Below are 26,305 nucleotides of genomic sequence, written 5' to 3'. Positions count from 1 at the left end.
ACCTGAACAATGACCTTTACTTTGATCTCAACGGAGACCTTGAAGTCAACCTTAATTGTGACCATGACATTGACCGTGTACGTGACCTGAAATGAAGGTTACACGACGTGAGTCCATTGAAAACCCCACTTCGGAGGAGGTATGCTTTAAATAGCAGATAGAAAATCGTGTTCAACAGTATTGAAGTAAGAGTGTTGTGAACATAAAGAAATTGAGGAAGTTGTAGCTCCTATTTTAAGCAGTTTACATCGCTTAAATATAATGGCATCGAGAAATCCAATTAAAGTCATCGATATGCAAGGGTTTACTTTATCTTCGGGATTTCGAGTTAAAGAATTGGCTATCGGTGATGGTGAGTCGATTTCCCATTTCATATTTCAACCTGATATAAGTTATGAAAGACTCAATAAGCGAGAATGTCGGCAAGTGGGTTGGGAGGAGAATAACTTACACCATTTGCATTACGAGAATGGATATGTGTCCTATAATCAACTGAAAGACATTCTGGAACAGCATACATGCGGAGTGGAGGTGGTGTTTGTAAAGGGATCTCAAAAAGAAAAGGTATTGAGAGACCTATTATCATCGGTAAAGCCAGTGATTATTAATTTACAAGATAATATATATTGCCCTTTGCTTTCGTTGAGTCAAAATTCTTGCGCATATCATTATAAATCGGAAAGCAGTTGTGCAATTGAAAATGTTAAATTAATTTTGAAATTTTTAAAAATGGATTTGAATTAGTGTTAAAATTTAAAATTTAAATAAATTAATTTTTATTGTACTGACTTTTTTTATTCAATTTAAATGTATCACATTCCTAATCCTAATATATAAAATGGAAAAGAAAAACATCCGAATTAAATTTCATTTAATTTATTGAACTCGTCTTTAATAAATGATAAACAATTGCATATCTTTTTAACGTATTATTTATGGTGTCAACTCGACGCCCCCGAGTTAGCAGTTCATGATGTCTTTTTGGTGTACTCAAGTCGAGTGATGGCTCTTCTCGGGTGCTCCCGGCGGAGTGGAGCATGACCGGGTTGGATTTACTTTGAGCTCACCTCAGGTCAAGATCACGTTGAGTGACCATGACATTGATCAGTAACCTTGACCTGAACAATGACCTTTACTTTGACCTCAACGGAGAACTTGAAGTCAACCTTAATTGTGACCGTGACGTCCCCACCTAAAATGATGTGCATAAATAGCAAGTGAGGTTCATAAAAGATTAGTTTCATTGAAATCATCCGACGTAGTGGTGACATAACAACGCAGAACAAGTAAGTCCATAAACACTTGTCTTACAGCAGAAGTATTAATGTTATATATACTTAGTGGGTTCCAGACAACAATATACAAAAGCACCGAAGAGAAGTCTCGAGGTTCAACAGGCGGTGTCCAAAAAAGCGAGCATAAGTCCGAAGCTGATAAAACCCTCGTTGACACCCGTGGCATCTGAAGAGGTGTTAAAACAAGAAAAGTTTAATACAGTTATAGAGTGTGGTAACAATATGCAAGCGGTCGCTGATGGAAAAGATTCGTTTGCAGACTTAAGCCCTTTTATTATGACGCAAAATGTTAACGGTAATAATGAAGTAGTTTCGAGAATAGATAACATGGAGAGCTTAACCAACATGTCGGACAGTACAGTAAGAGCAAGTAGAGGTCCTCTATTTTCGGAAACAGTGTATGCACTAAATAAGAGCCGCACGAAATGTGTGGCAATAGGATTAAGTGCCGACTTACATTTTGAACCAGTGGTAAGGTTAATGGGAAAAGGTCAATGTTTAACATTAACGGAAAACGATTGGCACAACATTATTATGTATAAGTCAACAATCACAAACAGTTTTGCTAATCAGTCTCCGTCGCAGATAGTGTTGTGTGGTGTCAGTATATCGTGCGATTGGATGGAAAACGTTCGCAAGATTTTAAAGTTGGAGAGGGGTGGAGAATATGTATATATTGCATATGAATCGTTGCATGAGCTTTGGAACGTAGCAGATTTAGTAGCAACTCGACTGAAATGATTGAGAACTGTGAATTACAAAGCATATTATGATAGTGTTATAAACGCGAGTTAAAATTCTAAGATCAGAATTTTGTTTTTTTTTAAAGTTTATTTTATTAAAAACTAAGTTACAAAAGTTTAAGTTTGCTATTTATTTTATAATTGTAAATTAACTTGTTTATATTAAATCTAAGTTTCGAATTTTACGAAGTGCGGCGACGTCGCGATGATAGCTTAGTCTCTGTTTCGTAATTACGCTCGGGATTATATACTTTTTGGAAATGCTTATTTAGCATTTACTCTTGGAGGGCACCTATAACTCCTCCCGCCAAAGAGGGAAACATAACCTGGAATTTTCTCAAAATGACCATGTTTGTTTCCCTAGATTCTGTTTGGGTCTTTCTTCTTTCGGTGGATTAATTTTTTTTTTTCTGTACATTTTCTTACTTATCAACCCTGCAATTAGAAGTATGATTAGGCAATATAGTATAATGGTCCATATTGTGATTGGCCTCTCGTGTAGATATGGTTCTTCAATTCTTCTCACGTCTTCTGACAGTTTCTCCAATTCACCAATAACGTCTTGAACTTTACCATCTTGGACTTCTTTTAGTTTTTCTATTTCTTCATTCCAAGGTAGTTTTTGTTCGGGTATGTCGGATATTTTCAGATGCGGAATCTTGATTATTCCTTCGGCAACTAGTCGGGATCGATATGCTTTCAGGGTAGCAGCGCCAATTTGTAGAGAACATCCAGGTGTTATCTTGATGATGTAGGTACCATTCAATATTTCGAATTCTTCTATCTTCCTACAATTCTTTTTTACCTTTTGAGGTGTAGATGTTGTGATAAGCCATCGATCGTCTGTTATTCTTGTAATTCTCGGGGTTAATACTTCGTCCATTTTTGTTTCACATTTTTCATATTGTCCCATAATCAGAATTAATCGTACTTCGCATGGAGTTTCTTCAAGACTGATTTGATGACTGGTTTCGTGACATATAAATTCTGACGGTAAAACTTCTCTGCATGCAGTGTGAGTAGCTATAAACTTTTCATTATTGATTGCTAAATAAGGAGTTTTGGGAGTTATCGAGGCGAAGGTAGACAAATTGTATCTTTTTGGAAGTGGAAATAGTTCATATAGGGAATAGGATAACTTTTCAACAATAGGAATCATAAGAACATAAAATATTTTAGAATCTTTCATAAATGCTTTAAGTGTAATTATTTGTTCTATGTAGTACATGCCTTCTTCGTCGGGATTTATTGGTAATTTGTCATCTGTAAGTTGTTCTTCAATATGTACCAGTTCATGATGTAATGTATTTTTGTCGAGAATAGATGGATGAAATATTCCTGCTTTTGCGAATACTATGGAATTTGTTACGGTAGATAAGATGCTATTAAGTCTGTCGATCATGAATATTAATTGATTAATGATAGCATACATTGACATAAATTTTCGAGATTCCAAAGCGAAATAAGATGCGTTTTTCATTGCGGCTCCCATTTGTAGTATTCTAGGTGTAAGGACCACTTGATTCGATTTAAGAATCTTTATCGAGTCGTCAAATTTTGTCAAGGCTTTGGTCGATAAAGTAATTTGTTTATCGACGATGGTTTTAATTTTCTTCTGAGACGATTGGAGTTCCTCTATCGCTTGATCGTAACGAAGGGCATCTTCTTCGTCTAGGTTTCCTGTAATGGCCTTTATTATACTTCCCGCAATGTTAATTGCTCCTCTTTTTGATTTTAAATGATTCTTCGGGAATATATCCTCGACCTGTCTTGTCATTTGTTCCATTCCTGTTTTCACTATCGATATAAAATTGTACATTTCTCTTTCATAGGATGATTCCGTTTGGTTGATCATTTTTAAACAATCTTGATAATGTCGTTTGGTTGTCTCTACTTCGTGCAATAATTGCGCTAGATCGTAGACGGTTGTTAGGCTCCAATAACTATGAGCGTTTTGAGCTCTGCCCAGTAATACTGGTAGGAGTCCTGTGTTATCTTCTATGTTAGTTATTGTAACGTCGCACCAGTGGCCACGGAACATGAATCCGAGGTATCTGTAATAATGGAATATTTTAGAGTTCTTGTATGATATCGTTTTTCTCCTGATTTAGTTTTTACTATGACAGTCTCGTCGTCATTTACTTTCGTAATTCTATAAGGACCTAAATAGGGGTTTTGAAGTTTATTTCTTCCTGTGTTTCTTATGTACACTAATTCATTTACTTTGAATGGTTTGGCTAGCTTTATAAGATCGTGTGTTGGTTGATCTTTGTTGGTTTCACGAAGACATCGCACGTGTTCAATCAACGTGGAATGAAATCGTTCAATGTTTCCTTGGGAATTTGGATTTAATGGGGTTCCGAAATGAATTAATATTTTGTGTGCTTCTAATAGTTGTTTAATAGTGGAGTTGTTGAATTCGGTACCTTTGTCACAACTGATCTCTTCTGGTGTTCCATAAAATTGAAAATACGTGGTTAAGGCGTCGGCTACATCGGTGGCATTAGCGCTCTTCAAAGGAATAGCTTGTGCCATTCTTGAAAATACATCAATGATCGTTAAATATTTTCTGTTACTAATTGAAAATGTGTCCATGAATAATTTTTTAAATGGTCTGTCTGGAGTTTGTGTAATTTGTAGGGGTGGTTGCGAAGGGTGTCTGTCATATTTAGCACGATTACAAATTTCACATTGCTTAATGTAATTCGTGACTGTTTCTCTCATGTTGTTCCACCAATATCTTCTTTTTAAATATGCCAATGTTTCTTCTATACCTCTATGATTTGATTTTCCGACATGGTGATTTTCTACGTGTTCTATTTGTTCGCCTTTATCGCTTACAACAGTTACACGCTTCGTACATCTGATTAGTGTTGGACCGTTGTCATTAAAGTATTTCGCGTAAGCACTGCAGAAATCTCTGTAAAGTGATTCGCTACTAAAGTACAAATAATACTTTTCATTTGACGCCATGTATTCTTTCATAAAATCCAATATCAATTTTTCGTTGTTGTCTTTTGGAATTCGAGCAGTTATTATTTTTCTGTTGTCTTTATTTACTTTACTTCCTAATAGTTCCATTGAAGTTGTTATTTCTTCTCCTCTTCCTACATTAATGAGGAACTGCACCCTTTGTTTATCGATTGGTTCGTCGATGATTTCGATAGTTTTATCAGGTTCTATGGATCGATTAGAATGTCTTGTATCGTCATCTTCACCAGGAAGTAACATTTCTTGATCGTTGTTTCCTCTTAGTTCTTCTCTGAGCATGGATAGATTTTTTCCTGTTGGGGATGATAAAGGGTGATTGACGTGAAACGAAGTATTGGGTAGTTCGCTTATGTTTGGAATTGTTTCTTCTTGCAAAAGTTCGTTAACGAGTTGGTCTAATTCTTCACCAATAGTGGGTGCTGTGGTTTTGTCATCTTCTATTGCGTTTAGTTCCTCGAGTTGGATTCTAGATAAAGCGTCAGCGTTTGAATTTAGTTTTCCCTTTTTATAAATAATTTCGAAATCGTATTCTTCTAGTTTTAGTTTCCATCTCATTAATTTTGAATTTGGTTCTTTTAATTTCCAAAGCCATACTAAGGGTCTGTGATCTGTAAATATTTTAAAACGATGGCCATATACGTATGGCCTAAAATACTTTACGGCCCATACTATGCTTAAAAGCTCTTTTTCTATAGTGCTGTATCGTTGTTCTGTTTCGCTTAGCGTTCTTGAGGCATAACATACTGGTTTATCGTTTCCGATGTTACATTGTGACAAAACAGCGCCGATTGCTACGTTCGATGCATCAGTTGTTATTATGAATTCCTTATTGAAATCAGGATACTGTAACAATGGTTCGTTACTCAGAATATTTTTACATGTTTCGAATGCATCTTTATAATCGTCGTCCAATATTATTTTGGCACCTTTTCGTAAACATTTAGTGAATGGCTTCGTAATATTTGCGTAATCTTTAATAAATTTCCTGTAGTATCCTACTAGTCCTAAAAATGACTTTATTTCTTTCGGCGTTTTAGGCAAAGGATAATTACGGATGGCATGTACTTTTTCTGGATTCGGTTTCACTCCGTCTTCCGTTATGAGATGTCCCAAATATTTAATTTCTTTACGGAGGAACTCGCATTTTTCTAATTTGATTTTGAAATTCGCCTTTTCTAATCTATCGAAGACCTTCTGAAGTTTCGTTATGTGTTCTTGCAATGATGTCGAATAAACAATTATGTCATCCAAGTAAACTAAACAGGTGTCTTCTAGGAGTCCTTTCAAGATGTTGTCCATTACACGTTGAAATGTCGCTGGAGCGTTTTTCAAACCGAATGGCATTCTTTTGAATTCATAGTGTCCCTGTTCTGTAGAGAACGCCGTTTTTTCTGTATCACTTGGCTCCATCTCGATCTGGTGGTAACCTGATGCTAAGTCTATATTACTAAAGTAATGACATCGACCTAGTTTGTCCAATATATCCGAAATATTCGGTATTGGATATTTATCTTCTATCGTCTGGTCATTTAATCTTCTGTAGTCTATTACCATTCTCTTCTTTACTTTTCCGTTTGTTGTTCTCGTAACGATGTTTACAGGGCAACTCCAGGGTGATATACTTTCTTTAATTATGTCCTGGTCCAATAGTTCAAATATTTGCTTCTTAATTTCCTTTTTCGTATCTTGTGATTGTCTATACATCTTGACATAAATTGGAGTATCATTCTTTAGATTTAATTTGTGTTTGATACAATGCGTAAAACTTAATCGTTGTCCTTCTACGTGAAATATGTGTTTATATCGTTCCAAAAGAATTCGGATGCTACCTTTTTCTTCTAAGGTCATTCCTTTCGTGTTCAAGTGTTTCGTTACGTTTTCTTTCAATAAGTTGCTTAATTCTTCTTCAGACATTTCTGAGTTTATTTCCATGTCTGTTTCGAAATTGTACGGGGTTTGAATGTCTTCTAGATGGTTAACTTCCATTTTGTCGTAAAATATTAGTCCTACTTTTTCTGTTGTATAATTAGTTAGCATAACAAGCGCTTCTCCGTTTACGATGTTTACTACAGAGTCTCTTATCTTTACGTTTGGAATAAACCACTCACGTTCTTCTACGTAAGCGATACCGTCCAGCTGATTTACGGGTATTCGTACGGGTTTTGATTCGAGGGCATTTAAAACTACTCTGTTGTCTCTAAAATGGATTGGAATTAGTAGTAGATAAAAGCCGATTCTAGAACCTCCTCTCAGAACCTCAGGTCAAGGTCAAGGCCAAGGTCACGTTGAGTGACCATGACCTTGACCTTGCCCTGAGGTTCTGGGAGGAGGTTCCAGAATCGGCTATTGCAAAGGGGGTCGTTGACCAGTAACCTTGACCTAAACAATGACCTTTACTTTGAGCTCACCTCAGGTCAAGATCACGTTTAGTGACCATGACCTTGATCAGTAACCTTGACCTGAACAATGACCTTTACTTTGATCTCAACGGAGACCTTGAAGTCAACCTTAATTGTGACCATGACATTGACCGTGTACGTGACCTGAAATGAAGGTTACACGACGTGAGGCCATTGAAAACCCCACTTCGGAGGAGGTATGCTTTAAATAGCAGATAGAAAATCGTGTTCAACAGTATTGAAGTAAGAGTGTTGTGAACATAAAGAAATTGAGGAAGTTGTAGCTCCTATTTTAAGCAGTTTACATCGCTTAAATATAATGGCATCGAGAAATCCAATTAAAGTCATCGATATGCAAGGGTTTACTTTATCTTCGGGATTTCGAGTTAAAGAATTGGCTATCGGTGATGGTGAGTCGATTTCCCATTTCATATTTCAACCTGATATAAGTTATGAAAGACTCAATAAGCGAGAATGTCGACAAGTGCGTTGGGAGGAGAATAACTTACACCATTTGCATTACGAGAATGGATATGTGCCCTATAATCAACTGAAAGACATTCTGGAACAGCATACATGCGGAGTGGAGGTGGTGTTTGTAAAGGGATCTCAAAAAGAAAAGGTATTGAGAGACCTATTATCATCGGTAAAGCCAGTGATTATTAATTTACAAGATAATATATATTGCCCTTTGCTTTCGTTGAGTCAAAATTCTTGCGCATATCATTATAAATCGGAAAGCAGTTGTGCAATTGAAAATGTTAAATTAATTTTAAAATTTTTAAAAATGGATTTAAATTAGTGTTAAAATTTAAATAAATTAATTTTTATTGTACTGACTTTTTTTATTCAATTTAAATGTATCACATTCCTAATCCTAATATATAAAATGGAAAAGAAAAACAACCGAATTAAATTTCATTTAATTTATTGAACTCGTCTTTAATAAATGATAAACAATTGCATATCTTTTTAACGTATTATTTATGGTGTCAACTCGACGCCCCCGAGTTAGCAGTTCATGATGTTTTTTTTTTTGGTGTACTCAAGTCGAGTGATGGCTCTTCTCGGGTACTCCCGGAGGAGTGGACCATGACCGGGTTGGATTTACTTTGAGCTCACCTCAGGTCAAGATCACGTTGAGTGACTATGACATTGATCAGTAACCTTGACCTGAACAATGACCTTTACTTTGACCTCAACGGAGAACTTGAAGTCAACCTTAATTGTGACCGTGACGTCCCCACCTAAAATGATGTGCATAAATAGCAAGTGAGGTTCATAAAAGATTAGTTTCATTGAAATCATCCGACGTAGTGGTGACATAACAACGCAGAACAAGTAAGTCCATAAACACTTGTCTTACAGCAGAAGTATTAATGTTATATATACTTAGTGGGTTCCAGACAACAATATACAAAAGCACCGAAGAGAAGTCTCGAGGTTCAACAGGCGGTGTCCAAAAAAGCGAGCATAAGTCCAAAGGTGATAAAACCCTCGTTGACACCCGTGGCATCTGAAGAGGTGTTAAAAAAAGAAAAGTTTAATACAGTTATAGAGTGTGGTAACAATATGCAAGCGGTCGCTGATGGAAAAGATTCGTTTGCAGACTTAAGCCCTTTTATTATGACGCAAAGTGTTAACGGTAATAATGAAGTAGTTTCGAGAATAGATAACATGGAGAGCTTAACCAACATGTCGGACAGTACAGTAAGAGCAAGTAGAGGTCCTCTATTTTCGGAAACAGTGTATGCACTAAATAAGAGCCGCACGAAATGTGTGGCAATAGGATTAAGTGCTGACTTACATTTTGAACCAGTGGTAAGGTTAATGGGAAAAGGTCAATGTTTAACATTAACGGAAAACGATTGGCACAACATTATTATGTATAAGTCAACAATCACAAACAGTTTTGCTAATCAGTCTCCGTCGCAGATAGTGTTGTGTGGTGTCAGTATATCGTGCGATTGGATGGAAAACGTTTGCAAGATTTTAAAGTTGGAGAGGGGTGGAGAATATGTATATATTGCATATGAATCGTTGCATGAGCTTTGAAACGTAGCAGATTTAGTAGCAACTCGACTGAAATTATTGAGAACTGTGAATTACAAAGCATATTATGATAGTGTTATAAACGCGTTAGCTGCAATGGATGGAGATGTGAAACGTAATATGTTAACGATGCTCAATGAATCGTGTTCTGAACAAATATGTATAAGTAAGGAAGTGATGTTGTACAATTTCGATAAAATCTTGTTGGATGTAGATTTGTTTAAATTATTTCACAATCAATAAAGACATGGGTAAGGTGCGGATTGATGAGAGTAAAAATGAGATGCATAGAATGTATGCATGGACTTATGCGTATAGACAATCACGAAAGTGTAATTGGGAGGAAATGTATTTAGATCGTCTTAGATTTAAGAATAGAATAAGTTATGTAAATGATATGTTACACCTGTACTTAAGCAGCGAATTTAGAAATAAGATTTTTCATGAAAGATTTAAATATGTAATGACTTAAAATAAATAAAAATTTTTTTCAAATGTGAGCGTATTATTAACCATCCAATATTCACCGAATAATGTGCGAAAGCTATTAAATATAATGGTATGAATGTTAGGACGGTGAAACAGTATGCATCGATCAAGCAAACAGTCTGGTCGAGGTATTGTGAATACATTAATCAATAAGCTTCCGATAGAACTACATTTGCCAGGTTATAATTATTGCGGTCCGGGAACCAAATTGGTAAAGAGATTAGTTCGTGGAGATCAGGGAGTGAATAAATTAGACGACGCCTGTAAAACGCATGATATTGCCTACGCAGCGACATCGAATTTAGCTGAGCGACACATAGCCGATAAAGAGTTGTATAAGACAGCGAAAGAGCGGTTGAGAAGTAAAGACGCAAGCTTAGGAGAGCGACTATCGTCGGAGTTAGTGTCAACGATAATGAAAGGAAAAACAATAATGGGTATGGGAATGCAAATTCGTGCCCTAAGACGTAGAGGGACAACTCGTCAGAAGTTGAAACGTGGCGGTAAGTTGTCGTTTACGCAGGCAATGAACTTAGTGCGGCGAGCGATTGCACAGACCAACAGTACGAATACAAAGGGAGATGTACAAGTGGGTTACAATCTGTTGAAACCTTATCAAGGTAGAATACTTAAACCGCGCGGAAAAATAATCAAGATTCCCAAGACGGGAGGTTTTTTACCCTTAATACTTGCAGCTTTGGGTGCTCTCGGTTCTTTAGGCGGAGGTGCAGCAGCTATTGCAAAAACCGTAAACGAAGCAAAAATAGCAAGGGAGCAGTTACAAGAAGCCGAACGTCACAATCGGGCTATGGAACCAAAAGCGATCGGCAGCGGTTTGTATATTAAACCATATAAGCAAGGTTGCGGACTAGTCATGAAAACAGTATCACGAAAATCAAAGCGACTAAAACGCACGAAGAGGGCGAACAAAATTGGTACAGGAATGTTTATTAATCCATATAAAAAGGGTTGTGGTTATAAAACTGTAGCAAAAAACTAATAAAAATACCCCAACATTCTTTAACGGATGTAGAGTTAAGGCGATATGCACGAGCGCTTGATCTGTTAAACTTTCGTGGGGTGTACATGAGAAACAATTTACCGAAGAAAATCCGAAAACGAGAGAGTGGGATAATAAATCTTGATAATCGTACGGGTCCCGGTACTCACTGGACAGCTTACAACAAGGATGGTGTAAATGTTAACTACTTTGACAGTTATGGAGATTTACGACCACCGATTGAAGTGGAGAAGTATTTTATATCGGATGGGGGGAGAAATATTGTGAGGTATAATTATCGACGATATCAAAAAGAAGATCAAACAAATTGTGGACAATTGTGTTTGCATTTCTTAGATAGTTTAAATACCAAGGAAGTATCCGTGTAAGATTAGTCTTGAGAACAACAATGGAACAAGATACAATACATACAAGTTATACATTTACGCTCACCGGAAGGGGATCGGAGTTGTCTTGTAACTTTAACCCACCGATTTATTTGAATGAACTCGGTACATACGAGTTAGCTCTTTTAAATTTCGAAACGTTCAATACGTTACCTAATATCGATTCAACAAACAATATTTTACAATATGAAGATCATATGGGAAATTTTACAGAGAATATTGAAATACCGCTAGGAACATACGATATTAACGATATTAACGAATACGTTAAAAAAACATTAACAGCGAGGAATATTCTCAGCGTGACTACACCGGGTACACAGGTACGCATAAGAGGTAATAATAATACGCAACGTGCTGAGATAAAAACAAACCGGCGAATAAATTTTGCTAGCGATAATTCAATCGGTTCCTTACTTGGTTTTAACCCTAAAGTTATACCTAAAAACACGATAACAGAATCGGATCATATCGTGAATATAAACAAAACGAATGCATTACAAATTTATTGTAATTTGAGCTCCGGATCGTATACGAATGGACAACCCATGCACGTGTTGTATCATTTCTTCCCGAACGTACCGGCTGGTTTTAAAATAATAGAAGCTCCGCAACAACCGATTTACTTACCTGTTACAACGAACGTGATTAGTACCTTAATAGTACGCATACTTGATCAGGACGGTCAGTTGGTAAACTTCAGAGACGAAGAAGTGACCGTGAGAGTGCACTTGAAATCGGTGTGAGTAGTAGGGTATTTAATATGGGTATAGTGTACGACGTTCGAAGAAAAGCACAGGAAAGTCTGGGTGATAGAGTAATGTATAAAACGGTACGAAAGGATGTAAAACCTAACAGTAAGCGAAAATCAACTACCCAGTTAACACGCGTCAATCGTCAGTATTTAAGCAACTTAGGTTTTCAACTACTATAAATGGAGTCCTTAAACGTCACGGAGAAAATAAAAGTAGATAACTCGATTGTAAGTTACGAATATCATTCCCATCAACCGTTTGGTTCTACTAGCTTCAGTAACAATGATGAAATTCGTATAGGCATACCCGAAATAGACAATTACACATTGCCTCATGAAAGTTTTTTGTATGTGGAAGGGAGCGTACGTAAACTGGATGCGAGTGGTAAAGCAACAAAAGATGCTAGTGCAACTGCAAAATTGATAAATAATCCTGTAGCGTTTATGTTCAGTGATATTCGCTATCTTATAAATGGTGTTCAAATAGATGGAGTGAGAAACGTGGGGCTAACATCATGTATGAAAGGATACTTTTCGTATACCCCTCACGATATAATAAAGTTGGCGAACGCAGGTTGGAACATGGGCGAGGATCTGCTAGGTCAAGTGGTCCCAACATCCCCTGTAACGGATGTAATAATGGATAAAAATGGAAATTTTGGATTGAGTGTACCTCTAAAGACATTAATAGGGTTTGCTGAAGATTTTAAAACAATTGTGATGAATGTGAGACAAGAGCTAGTGTTAATTCGTAATAATGATGATAATGATGTGCTTGTGAATACGGTGGACCAATTTGTACATGAACTGAGTTCCGTATGTCACATTTGTGATAAACCAATAAACAAAGAAGAGAAAGTGTGTGATCACGATCACTTGACAGGATTGTATAGGGGTCCTGCGCATTCCGTCTGCAATATAAATTATAAATTACCGATGTTTATCCCTGTGTTTTTCCACAACCTGTCGAATTACGATGCCCACATGTTTGTGAAAAGTATTGCCCTAAACAAGGAGGAAGTAGAGGTGATAGCACAAAACAAAGAAAAATATATTTCTTTTTTCAAAAAAATAGTTGTCGGAGAAACAACCGATAATAAGGGAAAGAAACGCAAAGTGTTTATGAAAATAAGATTCGTCGACTCGTTTAGATTCATGGCGAGTTCTTTGGAAAAGTTGGTTTCATATTTGGATGATAAGGATTGTGTGGAAGTGAAAAAAAAATTCAATGACTCTGAAGAATTTAGATTGATGCGCCAGAAAGGTGTATTTCCATATTCGTTCGTAGATTCGTTTGAAAAGTTGGAGTATAGTAAATTGCCTGATCATACACAGTTTTACGACATATTGAGTTCAAGTAATATTTCAAAGGAACAATACTCTAGAGCACACACTGTATGGAATAAATTTAAGTGTATAACGTTGGGAGAATACAGTGACCTGTATTTGACGTCAAATGTGTTAATGTTGACTGATGTCTTTGAAAATTTCAGGACAATATCTTTGGAGAATTACAATCTGGATCCTTGCCATTATTATACTGCGCCCGGGTTTGGGTGGGATGCTCTGTTAAAAATGACAGGTGTAAAATTAGAATTGTTATCAGACATTGACATGTTACACTTTTTTAAGAAAGGAATTAGAGGCGGTCTCTGTATGTGTGTAAAACGATCTGCAATAGCAAACAACAAGTTCCTTGACGATTTTAACCCGGAAAAACCATCATCATATATTCTATACCTGGACGCTATCAATTTGTATGGGTATGCAATGAGTTGTAAATTACCAACAGGCGGTTTTCGATGGTTGTCGAACCAAGAAATAGCAGATATAGATGTGGAGTGTTTAGATGATGAACACCTTGGTTATGTGTTTGAAGTGGATTTGGAGTATCCCGAAAGGTTACACAACCAGCATGATGATCTACCGTTTTGTCCCGAAAACATAATCGCTCCCGGATCGAAGCATCCTAAGTTGATTGCGAACTTACAAAATAAATCGAAATACATAATTCACTATGTAAACCTACGTGAATGTGTGAAAAAAGGTCTTAAGCTAACCAAAATACACCGTGCATCGCAATTTCAACAATCGCCGTGGATGAAACCATATATCGATTTTAACTCTGAGAAACGAATGAATGCTACGAATGAATTTGGGAAAAATCATTATAAACAAATGAATAATATCGTGTATGGGAAAACGATGGAAAATGTTGAAAATAGAGTCGATATACGATTAGTGTCACATTGGGAGAATCGTTACAGGAGACCCGGTGCAGAAGCTCTTATCGCAAAGCCGACTTTCAAGTCATCGAAAATTTTCTGCCATAATTTGGCAGCCATTGAAATGCAGAAGGTGGAGGTCAAATATAACAAACCTCTGTATGTAGGGTTTAGCGTACTGGAATTGTCGAAAGCGGTCATTTATTACTTTTTTTATAATTTTTTAAAAGAGAAATATGGTGAAAACGTATTATTGTTATATACAGATACGGATTCGTTAATTCTCGAAATATTTACTGAGAATGTATACCAGGATATCAAAGAAAATATAGAGATGTTCGATACCTCTAATTACAGGTTAAACAACAGACATAATATTCCTCCAGGGCCGCCGATAGTTGGAAAAATGAAAGATGAGTACCCAAATACGATATTAACATCGTTTTATGGTACAGGAGCTATAGCTTATTGTATTAACACTTTGGAAGGAGTTGTCAAGCGTGCCAAGGGTGTGAAAAAGTATGTTATCGATAAAAACTTAAGTGTTTCAGAATATAAACGGATTATCGAAGATGGAGGTTCTGTGCGAAAAAAGATGTATGTCTTTCGCTCCTCCTATCACACGATGTATACAGAACTAAAGAATAAAGTGGCGCTCTCTGCACATGACGATAAACGTTACGTGATGGAGGATGGATGTCATACGTTAGCTTGGGGAAACTATCTTATTGAAGATCTACGCAGGGAAGATCTTTTGGACAACTTATTGGAGTTGTTAAACGTAAACATGTATGGCTAGTTAAATTGCGATCAGTTAATTTGTAAAAAAAAAAAATACTTGCTTGTATCACAAAACTTGTATATAAAGTAGAAAGTAGGTTGTTAAAAAGGTTACTTGAAATAAAATCAACGAAATTAAAAAAAAGTTTTTTATTTTCTTAGTGTAAAAATTATAATACATCCTTTTTTGCAATCCAAGAATTATGAGAGCTATCCATTCCCAACCATTTCACTCGGACTTTATTTCCTTTTCGACGAAGAACTTTTTCAATTAAAAATACATCCGGGTGTTTCACACGTTGTAATTCTTCGTCGTAAAATGCTCCAAAAATGGGTTCTCCTCTACCATCTTTAATAAGGTAAGTCCTGGGATTAGTATTTTGAACTGTCGCTATGGTGAAAGTTTCATTGGACCAAGTTGGTTGGTAACCTTTAGCAAAAGCGTGTCTGTACTTGCTAATTCGCACGTGGAATTGTATACAGTATTTAACAGAGCAGATTCATTTCGTCGATTAACAGCTGAAGGTTTCATGTGAATGGTGCGATGTATTGTGTTGTTGTAAGATTTTAGTAATTTGGGTAGTAAGTCTAACCAGCGATAATTTCCTTGCATACTAAATTCTTTCCACATTTTATTTTTTAGGGTTCTATTAAACCGTTCGATAATCGAGCTTTTTAAAGTGGAATAGGTGCTGTAATGATTAATGTTAAGTTGTTCCATTAATTTTTGAAAATCGCTATTGTAAAACTCTTTCCCATTATCGGTTTGTAAGTTGCTCGGTTAACGAGATCTCGCTTAACACTAACCATTACTCTACAACCCCTTCAATCAACAACTCTACAAGAAAAGGTAGTCCTCCTATCGGTGCATTATTTTTACACTTAATGGTATCTCCGCGTTTGAGTTGGACTCCCTGGAGCGACCTAATAACGATATCGTTAACAAGTAACTGAACATGAGCGGACTTTACAACATCTTTTATCATACCTTCGTAGAAAGAATTGATGTAATCCGTAATTCCACTTTTGTTTGTGATTTTATAAAGTTTTGTTTTTGGATCAACATCTCCATCACCACGTAAAGTTAAAATAAATGTTGATGAAGATTGTAGAACTTCGGATCTTGCTATGTGGTTCGGTATAATATGGTGGTGAACATGCTTACCAAATTTATCGATAGATGTAGAACCATGTTCACCAAAACGGTTTAAAGGCATATTGGCTTCTGAAGCGTCACAGAAACAGAAAAAAGTTTATATACCTTTAACGAATGACTTGCGCTTCCCGTAATTCCTCTATGAGGGATATAATTTCGTTATGATGAGCAGTATGACCTGCTGCTTCGGAAGCAAGTAGTAAACGCAACCGATCAACTAATTCGTTCACGTCGTCCCAGTATTCGTACTCTTTAATTGCAGCAGGTACTAACAACTTATTTAAGTGAACTGATCCAGTTTTGGTTTTGGCCAATATCGAGCCCAGTACACATTTTGTCTTTGACCCAAGGAAATTGGTTTGATTATGTTCACAAACTTTTCATTTTCATCATCAGTTATGATACTTTTTGAAGCGTCATAATCTCTTTTATGTACATTCGAACGTTGTAAGATATCTTTGTAATTTCTCGCATCTGGTAAAGTAAATTTACCCGGTTTATTTTTGAATAACAACTCGTATAACCCCGGTGTTCCAGTATACGTAAATTCACCCACCAAAATGTTTTTCCCGTCAAACGTTATTGGTTGATTTGCGATATACAATCCATCGGTAAGTGCACGAACACCGTAAGTTTGATCGAACTCGTTATTTACATCTACTGTTAAACCCGTAACATAGGTACGTGGTAAGGGGTCCAGCTGTCCTAAAGCTTCTCGAATAACTGTCTGTTCCATCATTCCCTCCATATTCTCTTTTATGCGCGCCAACTGCTCCCTAGCGTCCCGCTCGTAGACATGTAAAGATGTGTCTGACTCACGAACAGAAACCTCAGGTGTAGTATCTCGACCCTCGAACACCTCTTCATCGCTGAGAAATTGCGGACTCCGTGCGAGTTCCGGTGAAACATCCATGCTAGCTCCCGGTTTAATGGGTGTTGACTTAACTCTACGTTTAGGTTTCACTCTAGGAGTTTCCAGTTTAAGTCCTTTAGAAGGTTTCTGCAAGTCAGCCAGTAAGGCTGAGATATCTGGTGACTGCTCCTTTTTCGGGGTAAATAAATCACGTTTTATCCCGAATTTATTGTCGAGCGCTAATAAATTGACAGTTTGTAATTTTTTGGAAATATCTGTCAGAGGTTCTTTCAGTGGAGCGAGTTGAGCTTCGGCAATGGACTGCTTCTGTTTTATATCTCCTTTCAAAGTGCGTATTTTATGTTTAACATCTTCTCGCGCAGCTATTAACTGTTGTGCAACATTACGATTCATAGTTCAACGTGATAGTGTAATGATCGCACAGAGACTGAGCATGCAGTCGTAAAGTCAATGATTTTACAGTATAATGTACTCATCGAAACCTTTCCGATAGCGTCCGTTATTTTTATCGCAATCTAAATCAATAACTAATATACCGTGCGGTGTATCCCAACAAGTTCGACAAATTCTGACAAAATCATCCCACGTAATGTCCCCTAGCAAATGATCGTTGTAAATATGTTTCAAGTTAGTGAGATCTTGTTTAAATAAAACTAAAAGGTTGCAATTGTCACGTAAAAGCTGCTTGGAAATGGCGCTATAACTTTGAGCGAGTAAGAAAGTATCAACGTTTCTATAACGACCGTATGAAAAATATTCCTTGATAATCTGTTGCTCTGTAGGAGCAATATCATCAAAAATAATAATTGAATATTCTTTCACCTTTGACGGTGGTAGAAATCGTCCGACATCTGAGTATTCATAATAGCCGCAAGAGCGGATAGGTTTAAGTAATTGTCGTAGAAATTCGTATTTGATTTGGTAGAGTGAATTAGAGCACAAATATACATTCAAAAAGCGCAACCCGTTGAGAGCTGTCAATAAAGTTAACATTACGTTTGTTTTTCCGGCACCTGAAGAACCAATTATCAAACCACGTTTACATTCCCCACCAAATAATTCGCTACGTCGTTTAAATTTATTTGCAGCGAAGTCGTTATGAAGATTACAGGTTGGTAGTGTTAAAGGTTGGCTAACAAACTTAACGTCTTCAACCATGCTGACGGGTGATACTTGAACGGGAGATTAACAAGAAATGAAGTCGTAGTAGAAAACAATGTTTATTTTATCATAAAATATAGCATACAAAAAATTTCAGCAGATTATTTATCATCATTGTTTCAAAATAATGGTTTACAACACTTTAACTATATAAACTGTTAACATTGAGTTTGAAAGTTATTTAAAGCGTGCGTAATATTACACAATATTTATTTTACAATAAGACGTGGTATACATAAATTTACAAAATTATTTATTATCATGATTTCAAAAGTATCTGTATGGTTGATGTAGTAGAACCACCAGTGGGTTATTCACATACAGATGTTATGTGATTAAACAAAATAAAGCAGTGTAAGTCACAGTACAATTTACACTACTTAGTATTAAATTAACAACAAGTAGATACGGTAAATATTCAAATAAATAATTAATAATACGTATTAACAAAAGCATGGGAGCGGTAACAATAAGTAGATACGGTAAATATTCAAATAAATAATTAATAATACATATAAACAAAAGCATGGGAGCGGAAAAGGTGAAAAGGAAGCGAACTTGTTGTCATATCATCAATTCGAACGATTTTCAGTATCATACAAGGATGGTGTACAAATTTGAAAAACCACCTACAACATATTAGTTGCTGAGACATCCCTCCGACAATTCCTCAGTACTTTGATCCTCCTCAAGTTGTGGTTTAAAACAGACTCGAAACAAAGACACACGACAACACATCGCACACCAACATTTTTTATTTAAAATAATAGTCTGCAATCGTTCAGAAGATGCAAACTTTATTTTCGAGCGCAATTTCACACGACAATCCAGTTGTAAAACGTTCGTTATACTAATATGGTGTAGGCGGCGTCGACAACGATAGCAAAGGTTGCCCAAATGTGATTCATAAAAAACATACCTTGCTTGATACTGAAGACCCACTCCGAAAGTTGAACTCCAATCAACCGGAGAACCGTGGAACAACTTATGTACGGTGCCTTGCGACATTTTCTTTCCAAAGCGTTCCACGGTGGGGAAGCAAAGCTCCCCAAGATTGATTCGATCGCCCTTTCGGGATATTCGACGCCAGAAGCATATGTCCCAGCTGTACATTACGTTTAGTAGTAGAATCTTTGGTAAAACATCTACTAACCGCAACGTACGGTCTTTACGGGAAATCGTCGAATTAACGCTCTCCGTAGCCAACTCCTGCAACGTTAACACTGCAAGAGACAAAAAAACTGAACGAGCTTAAAAAAAAAACGCTATTAACCATTGTCAGGCAGCAGCCTGAGAAGGGACTTATACAGGTTAATTTTGGTGTTGTACATGTTAAGGATGTTTGAAGAAGCAGCAAAGCAGACGGTGGGATTCTGGTTTACTGCATCCAACGCGTTCACGAAGTGGCGCTTATGATGTTCCAAAGTCGTCACTTTGGTTTGTAATTGAGGTTTCAAGCCCAAGATGAAAAAATCCTCTTGGGACAAAAGACTGCTTGCCAAGTTGGTTGTTGAATGCAGAAACGCATCAACCCATGGGTCGGGATGTGCGGTATTTACAGCTGGAAGATTTTGCCTCTGCGGGATAGTAGGGATAGGTAAAGGTGGTGGGAACACCACATTTTGTGGTGGGATAGTTGTGATAGGTGGCGGGCTGTCACGGATGTCGATGGTCACCTCTGGCGGAGATGTAACCACCGTTGCAGGTCTGGTTACTGTAGCGAGTGTAGGTACTCTTCGTGTGTTACGGGGAGGTTTGGCTAATGCGTTGCGCAGCAATCTACAGGAGTCTTGTGAAGCAGGAGAAGGGTTTGGGCGCGTAGTTTGTTTCACGCAACCCCTTGACAACAAGTTGACGCGTTTTTTTATACGGCGGGATGTGTACCGTATGGGTCCACTCGAGAAGACAGGCGAAACACATATCCTATCGGAGGGTTGGGATACGTCTTCCGTCGCTGGTACAGACGGTGCACAGACGGTGCAAGCACCTGGTTTTCAGCATGTGCTTGACTTGTGACATCCGTATGTACAATATCTGGAAGTGGTTGTACCACGTCGGCCTGATTGGTAGCAGGTTCAGGTGGCACAACAACTTCCTGATATGTTCCTTCTTCTCGTATCTCCATACTGATGCGAGTTAAGCCGTAGGACGACAAGGTTGGACTGGTGGTAACAATCGCACCATTGTCGTTCCCTGGCTGTGACCGGAGCTCATTCATTATTTGCTCGTACAGTGGTGGGTCTGTTGTGAAATCCTGCATGGTATGACTCAAACCGTCAAAGTTGCCGCTGCAATATAATGGTAACGACGGTAGGCTTGACTCAACAACATTCGTACTGTCGTTATTGCGTGGCAGCACGGCAACCAGTGGGTCGGTCATACCATCGGTATTATCGCTTGCACGAGCGTGGCTGTTACCACTTAAGTGAAGTATAATGGGAAAGACATCAAGGAATCAAAAGGGTTACAAAAAATTTGGATTATTTTATTAAAATTATACGTTCGCTCACGTCTGACAAGTTTGCAATGCGCTGAAGAACCACTTTTCTCAGCGTATAACAATTAATGTCTGAAATCATCACAAACATACATGAAGAAAACCGATAAAAATTGTATTGATGTAACTTACTTTTCAAATGGTTTTCTATCACGTCTGACAGGTTTGCAATGCGCTGAAGAACCACTTTTCTCGAAATAGAAATTGAACCAGCGTTGAATTTGGGAGAATTTTGTTTTGGAGATGTTGACGTAGAAAACTTGTTTAAAGTTTCAAAAATACATCCGGGTGGAGATGAACAGTCGAGTTTTACAAGTGTGCTGAATTGGTCGATATCGTAGTTGATTTATTGAAATATAATTTTTGTGGAAATAAAACTTTGGAAAATACACAATTTGTGGATTTCATCAACCGATTCATTAGTTTTGGAACGCCTTCGGGGAGTTAAACACTTAAAAAATTCGATTCTACACGTTTTAAAGCCGCCCAACAACTTAGGCGTAAGGAACAAGTTTTTCTTTCAGTTTACCGCTGATTAAATCATTCATTATAGTTTTTTTTTTTTACTTAGTTCCGACCTTTCATGGAACACGATTTTTTGGTCATCCAAATACATATATATATATATTCTTCCGACATCACCCCGAGAACATTGAGGTAAAGGGAAAGAAGGAAAAGAAAGTGCTGGAAAGAGAGGTCGGTTAAAATATTTTTTTTAACTTTTACATCGTTCGCCTAAACATAAAGAATAAAAATAAGAATATTTATATCTTCGATTACGCCCAATCCCCCTTTTGTTGAATTGAAGACAGATCTTGGATTTGGAAAATTATTTTTATTTTAGGTTTTGTTATTAAGATAGGAGAAGAAGTTATATATTTTTTTTTACATATACGTTTGAACATTGTACCGGTGGTTACCTTGAAGCGGGTTTTTCGTTTTTCTTTAATTTTCGTGTTGTTCGTTTATTTTTCGGTTTCGACGAAAATTTGGCCAAATTTCGGTTCGTTCCGATTTTCCTTTCAGATTATTTTTTTTTACCGCTTTCTGGTGCGCCGTCGTAGTAAAACGAGTTTGTTTCTTTTTATTTTAATTTCGTTTTTGATACATTTGTATTATTACTTTTGTAATATTTCTTTATTATTGATAAAGATTAATTTTTCTACAATTAAAGTTATTTCGGTGTCAAAGCAAAGTTTCGTAGTTTTACTCAACAATAATTTGGTGCGGGTGGATGTAATATTTTTAAACTACGTGGCGCTCATTAGATATTTTTATTGCACGAACTTATTCCCCGCCGGCTGGAGCACAAGAGGCCATCTACTCCACCAATATATATATTTTTTTAACAGACACTGAACAATTCTTTTTGTATCGAGTAATTATAGTTTGGTAAAAAAAAAGCCACGTAACACAGCGTATAACAATTAATACCTGAAATCATCACAAACATACATGAAGAAAACCGATAAAAATTGTATTGATGTAACTTACTTTTCAAATGGTTTTCTAGCAGAAGGCGATTTCTTCGTGGTCGGAAAAACACAGTTTTTAACAAAATCCGTTATTATCGTAAACACACTTTTTAAGGAATTATCGTCTTTTGTACTCTACTATATCACTCAGCGACTGCTGTACACGGAGTGAGGAGTAACCCACTTTCCACTACCTTTAAGTACGGGTTAGTGAACAGGTATTTGTCCGGTCAACTGTCTGGGAATGCGAGGTCGTTCAGGTCTTCTCCTTGTTACCGCCTGTGACTGAAGGGGAGGTCATACTGTCTGGGAATGCGAGGTTGTGCAGGTCTTCTCCTTGTTATCGCCTGTGGCCCAAGGGGAGGTCATACTGTCTGAGAATGCGAGGTCGTTCGGACCTTATCTTCGCCCGTGACTGAAGGGGAGGTCACAATCCCCCCCTCCCCTCCCCCTCCCCTGCCCCACCCCTGCCCCACCCCCCCGCACGGGCTCAACTACGCTCCGCTCCGTACCGGGGGAGGGGAAGAGGTTTCTTTAAATAAAACTCATCAATATGGATAAAAAAATAACATTTATTTCTTTTCTAACGTACATTTAATACAATGCATTTTAGGTGGTGGTGGTGGTCCATCGAAATGAGTTTCCGCACAATCATTATTATAATGTTCAAGACACGGTAACTTCATTTGTAACATTTTCGATTTTCGAGGGGGGAGGGGAAGAGGTTTCTTTAAATAAAACTCATCAATATGGATAAAAAAATAACATTTATTTCTTTTCTAACGTACATTTAATACAATGCATTTTAGGTGGTGGTGGTCCATCGAAATGAGTTTCCGCACAATCATTATTATAATGTTCAAGACACGGTAACTTCATTTGTAACATTTTCGATTGCTGGTAGGCGAACGGTAGTTGGGTCCAAATTCTTCGTAATTCCATAGATGGTACTTTATCGAAATAATACTGTGTTGGTAAATATTTTAAATCACGAGCTGGAATGTTCGCAAATGAGACGTCTCGTTTTTCATAACGCTGTACACTTTCTTGGCAGATGTAAGTGGCCAACACCCAAACACAGTGAACACTTGTTCCATCGCAACCAGCTCTTAACTATCCCCCATTACGACTTGTCTCTGCTTTATAGTCACCGACTGTCTTTTGCATCCTTGTTTTGCACCCCCTCTTCGACAACTTCTTGTAAGTGGCGTACATTGGAAAGAGCGCACATACTTCTTCGTCGCGAGTGAAAAGCACAGCTCGGTATACCCATCTCAAGTTTATAGATACTACCTTCCAACGCAATTATCGGCGCGGAAATAATATGTCTTAAAAATTTAATTTTTTCAGGTCCTTTAACATACACTTTCTTGACATTCCGACACAGATATTTGACTATGGCGTCGAACTCCATTGGATGGATAAAACCAACTTTCCAGTCGATGCAATGATGATGTGTCATTAACCAGTTTGCAGTATTCCTATATTTAGATGGTAATGAAGCTATACTGCTACTCGGTTGAAAAACGTGGTGGGTAATGCATTTGTTACTATCACATGATGCTAATTCTTTAGGTACGAACTGATCTTCGTTGACCATGAAACCTTGTATATCGAGAATTATGTATTGAGTTTTATTTGAATACATCTTGCTTCCGTACATCAACACGATTATCCATACTATGCAGCCGTAGAAATCTGTCGCACAACTTATACTCTACGACTTTTTTTGTTTACGCTGGATATAGAAGTCTCACATTTCGGATGATGAGCTACGGGTGCGATGCGGCTCAGGATCCGGTCCAACTACACACTACCAACAATTCTTTCCCCATACTCAAGTCATTTGTTTGACGATTTTTGTTAGTGGAAAATATTGAAACGCCTTATCATGTAAAACTAAACAGTATGCTGTGGTACCATCAGGAATCGGATTTTTTGTCGTAAATTCTATCCGTATTTCTACCCCACTTTTGTGTAGCGCTTCTGCTTGATATGTACAATCAATTCCAATCAGTGGATAATTTTCAATAAATTGTTTCGGAGTGAGTAATGGTTCTCCTTCCTTCCCATAGTAGGACTTTTGAAAGCGTGTATACATGTCATATAACACTGCGACACGATTACTATCAAAGTCCACGTTCAGATTATCGTATGGGTAGCGTTCACCGTTTAGGAATACCGTCAAATTGGTGAGTTTTACATTATCAAAGGTTGCCATGTTCGCCAACTGTTTTCCTTTCTTCTTTGTTTGAAACCCAATTATTATAAATCTAGGTGTTTCCAACTGCGGAGCTGTTTTCACAGCCCATGACTGCTTTGTTGTTTGAGGTAAAGAAGGATATTCATGTACTTCCCAACTGCGAAAAGGTATTTGCAGATCAATATTTCGTCCTGCTATTTTTGTTAGAGCTAATTGTTCTCGTAAGCCTACCGCTAGATGGGGCATTCTCCACACAACTTTATCGATTTTTAACTGTAACGGTTCTTGTACCCTATTCACAAGCACATCATTATCATCATTATTACGAATTAACACTAGCTCTTGTCTCACATTCATCACAATTGTTTTAAAATCTTCAGCAAACCCTATTAATGTCTTTAGCGGTACACTCAATCCAAAATTTCCATTTTTATCCATTATTGCACCCGTTACAGGGGATGTTGGGACCACTTGACCTAGCAGATCCTCGCCCATGTTCCAACCTGCGTTCGCCAACTTTATTATATCGTGAGGGGTATACGAAAAGTATCCTTTCATACATGATGTTAACCCCACGTTTCTCACTCCATCTATTTGAACACCATTTATAAGATAGCGAATATCACTGAACATAAACGCTACAGGATTATTTACCAATTTTGCAGTTGCACTAGCAACAATCGAGTTATCTACTTTTATTTTCTCCGTGACGTTTAAGGACTCCATTTATAGTAGTTGAAAACTTAAGTTGCTTAAATACTGACGATTGACGCGTGTTAACTGGGTAGTTGATTTTCGCTTACTGTTAGGTTTTACATCCTTTCGTACCGTTTTATACATAACTCTATCACCCAGACTTTCCTGTGCTTTTCTTCGAACGTCGTACACTATACCCATATTAAATACCCTACTACTCACACCGATTTCAAGTGCACTCTCACGGTCACTTCTTCGTCTCTGAAGTTTACCAACTGACCGTCCTGATCAAGTATGCGTACTATTAAGGTACTAATCACGTTCGTTGTAACAGGTAAGTAAATCGGTTGTTGCGGAGCTTCTATTATTTTAAAACCAGCCGGTACGTTCGGGAAGAAATGATACAACACGTGCATGGGTTGTCCATTCGTATACGATCCGGAGCTCAAATTACAATAAATTTGTAATGCATTCGTTTTATTTATATTCACGATATGATCCGATTCTGTTATCGTGTTTTTAGGTATAACTTTAGGGTTAAAACCAAGTAAGGAACCGATTGAATTATCGCTAGCAAAATTTATTCGCCGGTTTGTTTTTATCTCAGCACGTTGCGTATTATTATTACTATTGCGTATCTTATTACTTATGCGTATCTGTTTACCCGGTGTAGTCACGCTGAGAATATTCCTCGCTGTCAATGTTTTTTTAACGTATTCGTTAATATCGTTAATATCGTATGTTCCTAGCGGTATTTCAATATTCTGTGTAAAATTTCCCATATGATCTTCATATTGTAAAATATTGTTTGTTGAATCGATATTAGGTAACGTATTGAACGTTTCGAAATTTAAAAGAGCTAACTCGTATGTACCGAGTTCATTCAAATAAATCGGTGGGTTAAAGTTACAAGACAACTCCGATCCCCTTCCGGTGAGCGTAAATGCATAACTTGTATGTATTGTATCTTGTTCCATTGTTGTTCTCAAGACTTATCTTACACGGATACTTCCTTGGTATTTAAACTATCTAAGAAATGCAAACACAATTGTCCACAATTTGTTTGATCTTCTTTTTGATATCGTCGATAATTATACCTCACAATATT

At 37.2% G+C, this 26,305-nt stretch overlaps 2 protein-coding genes and 1 long non-coding RNA gene across 3 annotated transcripts; 1 reads left to right on the top strand and 2 right to left on the bottom strand.

Annotated features, from left to right (window-relative positions):
- The first annotated feature begins 12,310 nt into the window (after positions 1–12,310).
- LOC139431532 (uncharacterized) lies at positions 12,311–15,154 on the top strand. The gene has a single exon (XM_071199411.1). It carries the CDS (start codon positions 12,311–12,313, stop codon positions 15,152–15,154), a length of 2,844 nt encoding a protein of 947 aa, XP_071055512.1.
- Positions 15,155–20,790: 5,636 nt separating this feature from the next.
- Positions 20,791–21,017, bottom strand: LOC139431482 (uncharacterized). The gene is made up of 2 exons (XR_011641610.1): positions 20,956–21,017; positions 20,791–20,895 (listed from the first exon to the last, which is right to left on the bottom strand). It is a non-coding gene; the product is annotated as an uncharacterized lncRNA (long non-coding RNA).
- Positions 21,018–24,135: 3,118 nt separating this feature from the next.
- On the bottom strand, positions 24,136–25,227 carry LOC139431531 (uncharacterized). The gene has a single exon (XM_071199409.1). It carries the CDS (start codon positions 25,225–25,227, stop codon positions 24,136–24,138), a length of 1,092 nt encoding a protein of 363 aa, XP_071055510.1.
- Between the last annotated feature and the right edge of the window lie 1,078 nt (positions 25,228–26,305).

This window comes from Onthophagus taurus, chromosome 10, assembly GCF_036711975.1.
Source record: "Onthophagus taurus isolate NC chromosome 10, IU_Otau_3.0, whole genome shotgun sequence".
Taxonomy (NCBI): domain Eukaryota; kingdom Metazoa; phylum Arthropoda; class Insecta; order Coleoptera; family Scarabaeidae; genus Onthophagus; species Onthophagus taurus.
Note: the sequence above shows the minus strand (reverse complement) of the source record. Positions and strands in the feature narration are given on the sequence as shown.

Excerpts from the sequence above, each read along its gene's own strand:
- LOC139431531 (XM_071199409.1), bottom strand. The coding sequence starts at position 25,227 with ATGGAGTCCTTAAACGTCACGGAGAAAATAAAAGTAGATAACTCGATT.
- LOC139431532 (XM_071199411.1), top strand. The coding sequence starts at position 12,311 with ATGGAGTCCTTAAACGTCACGGAGAAAATAAAAGTAGATAACTCGATT.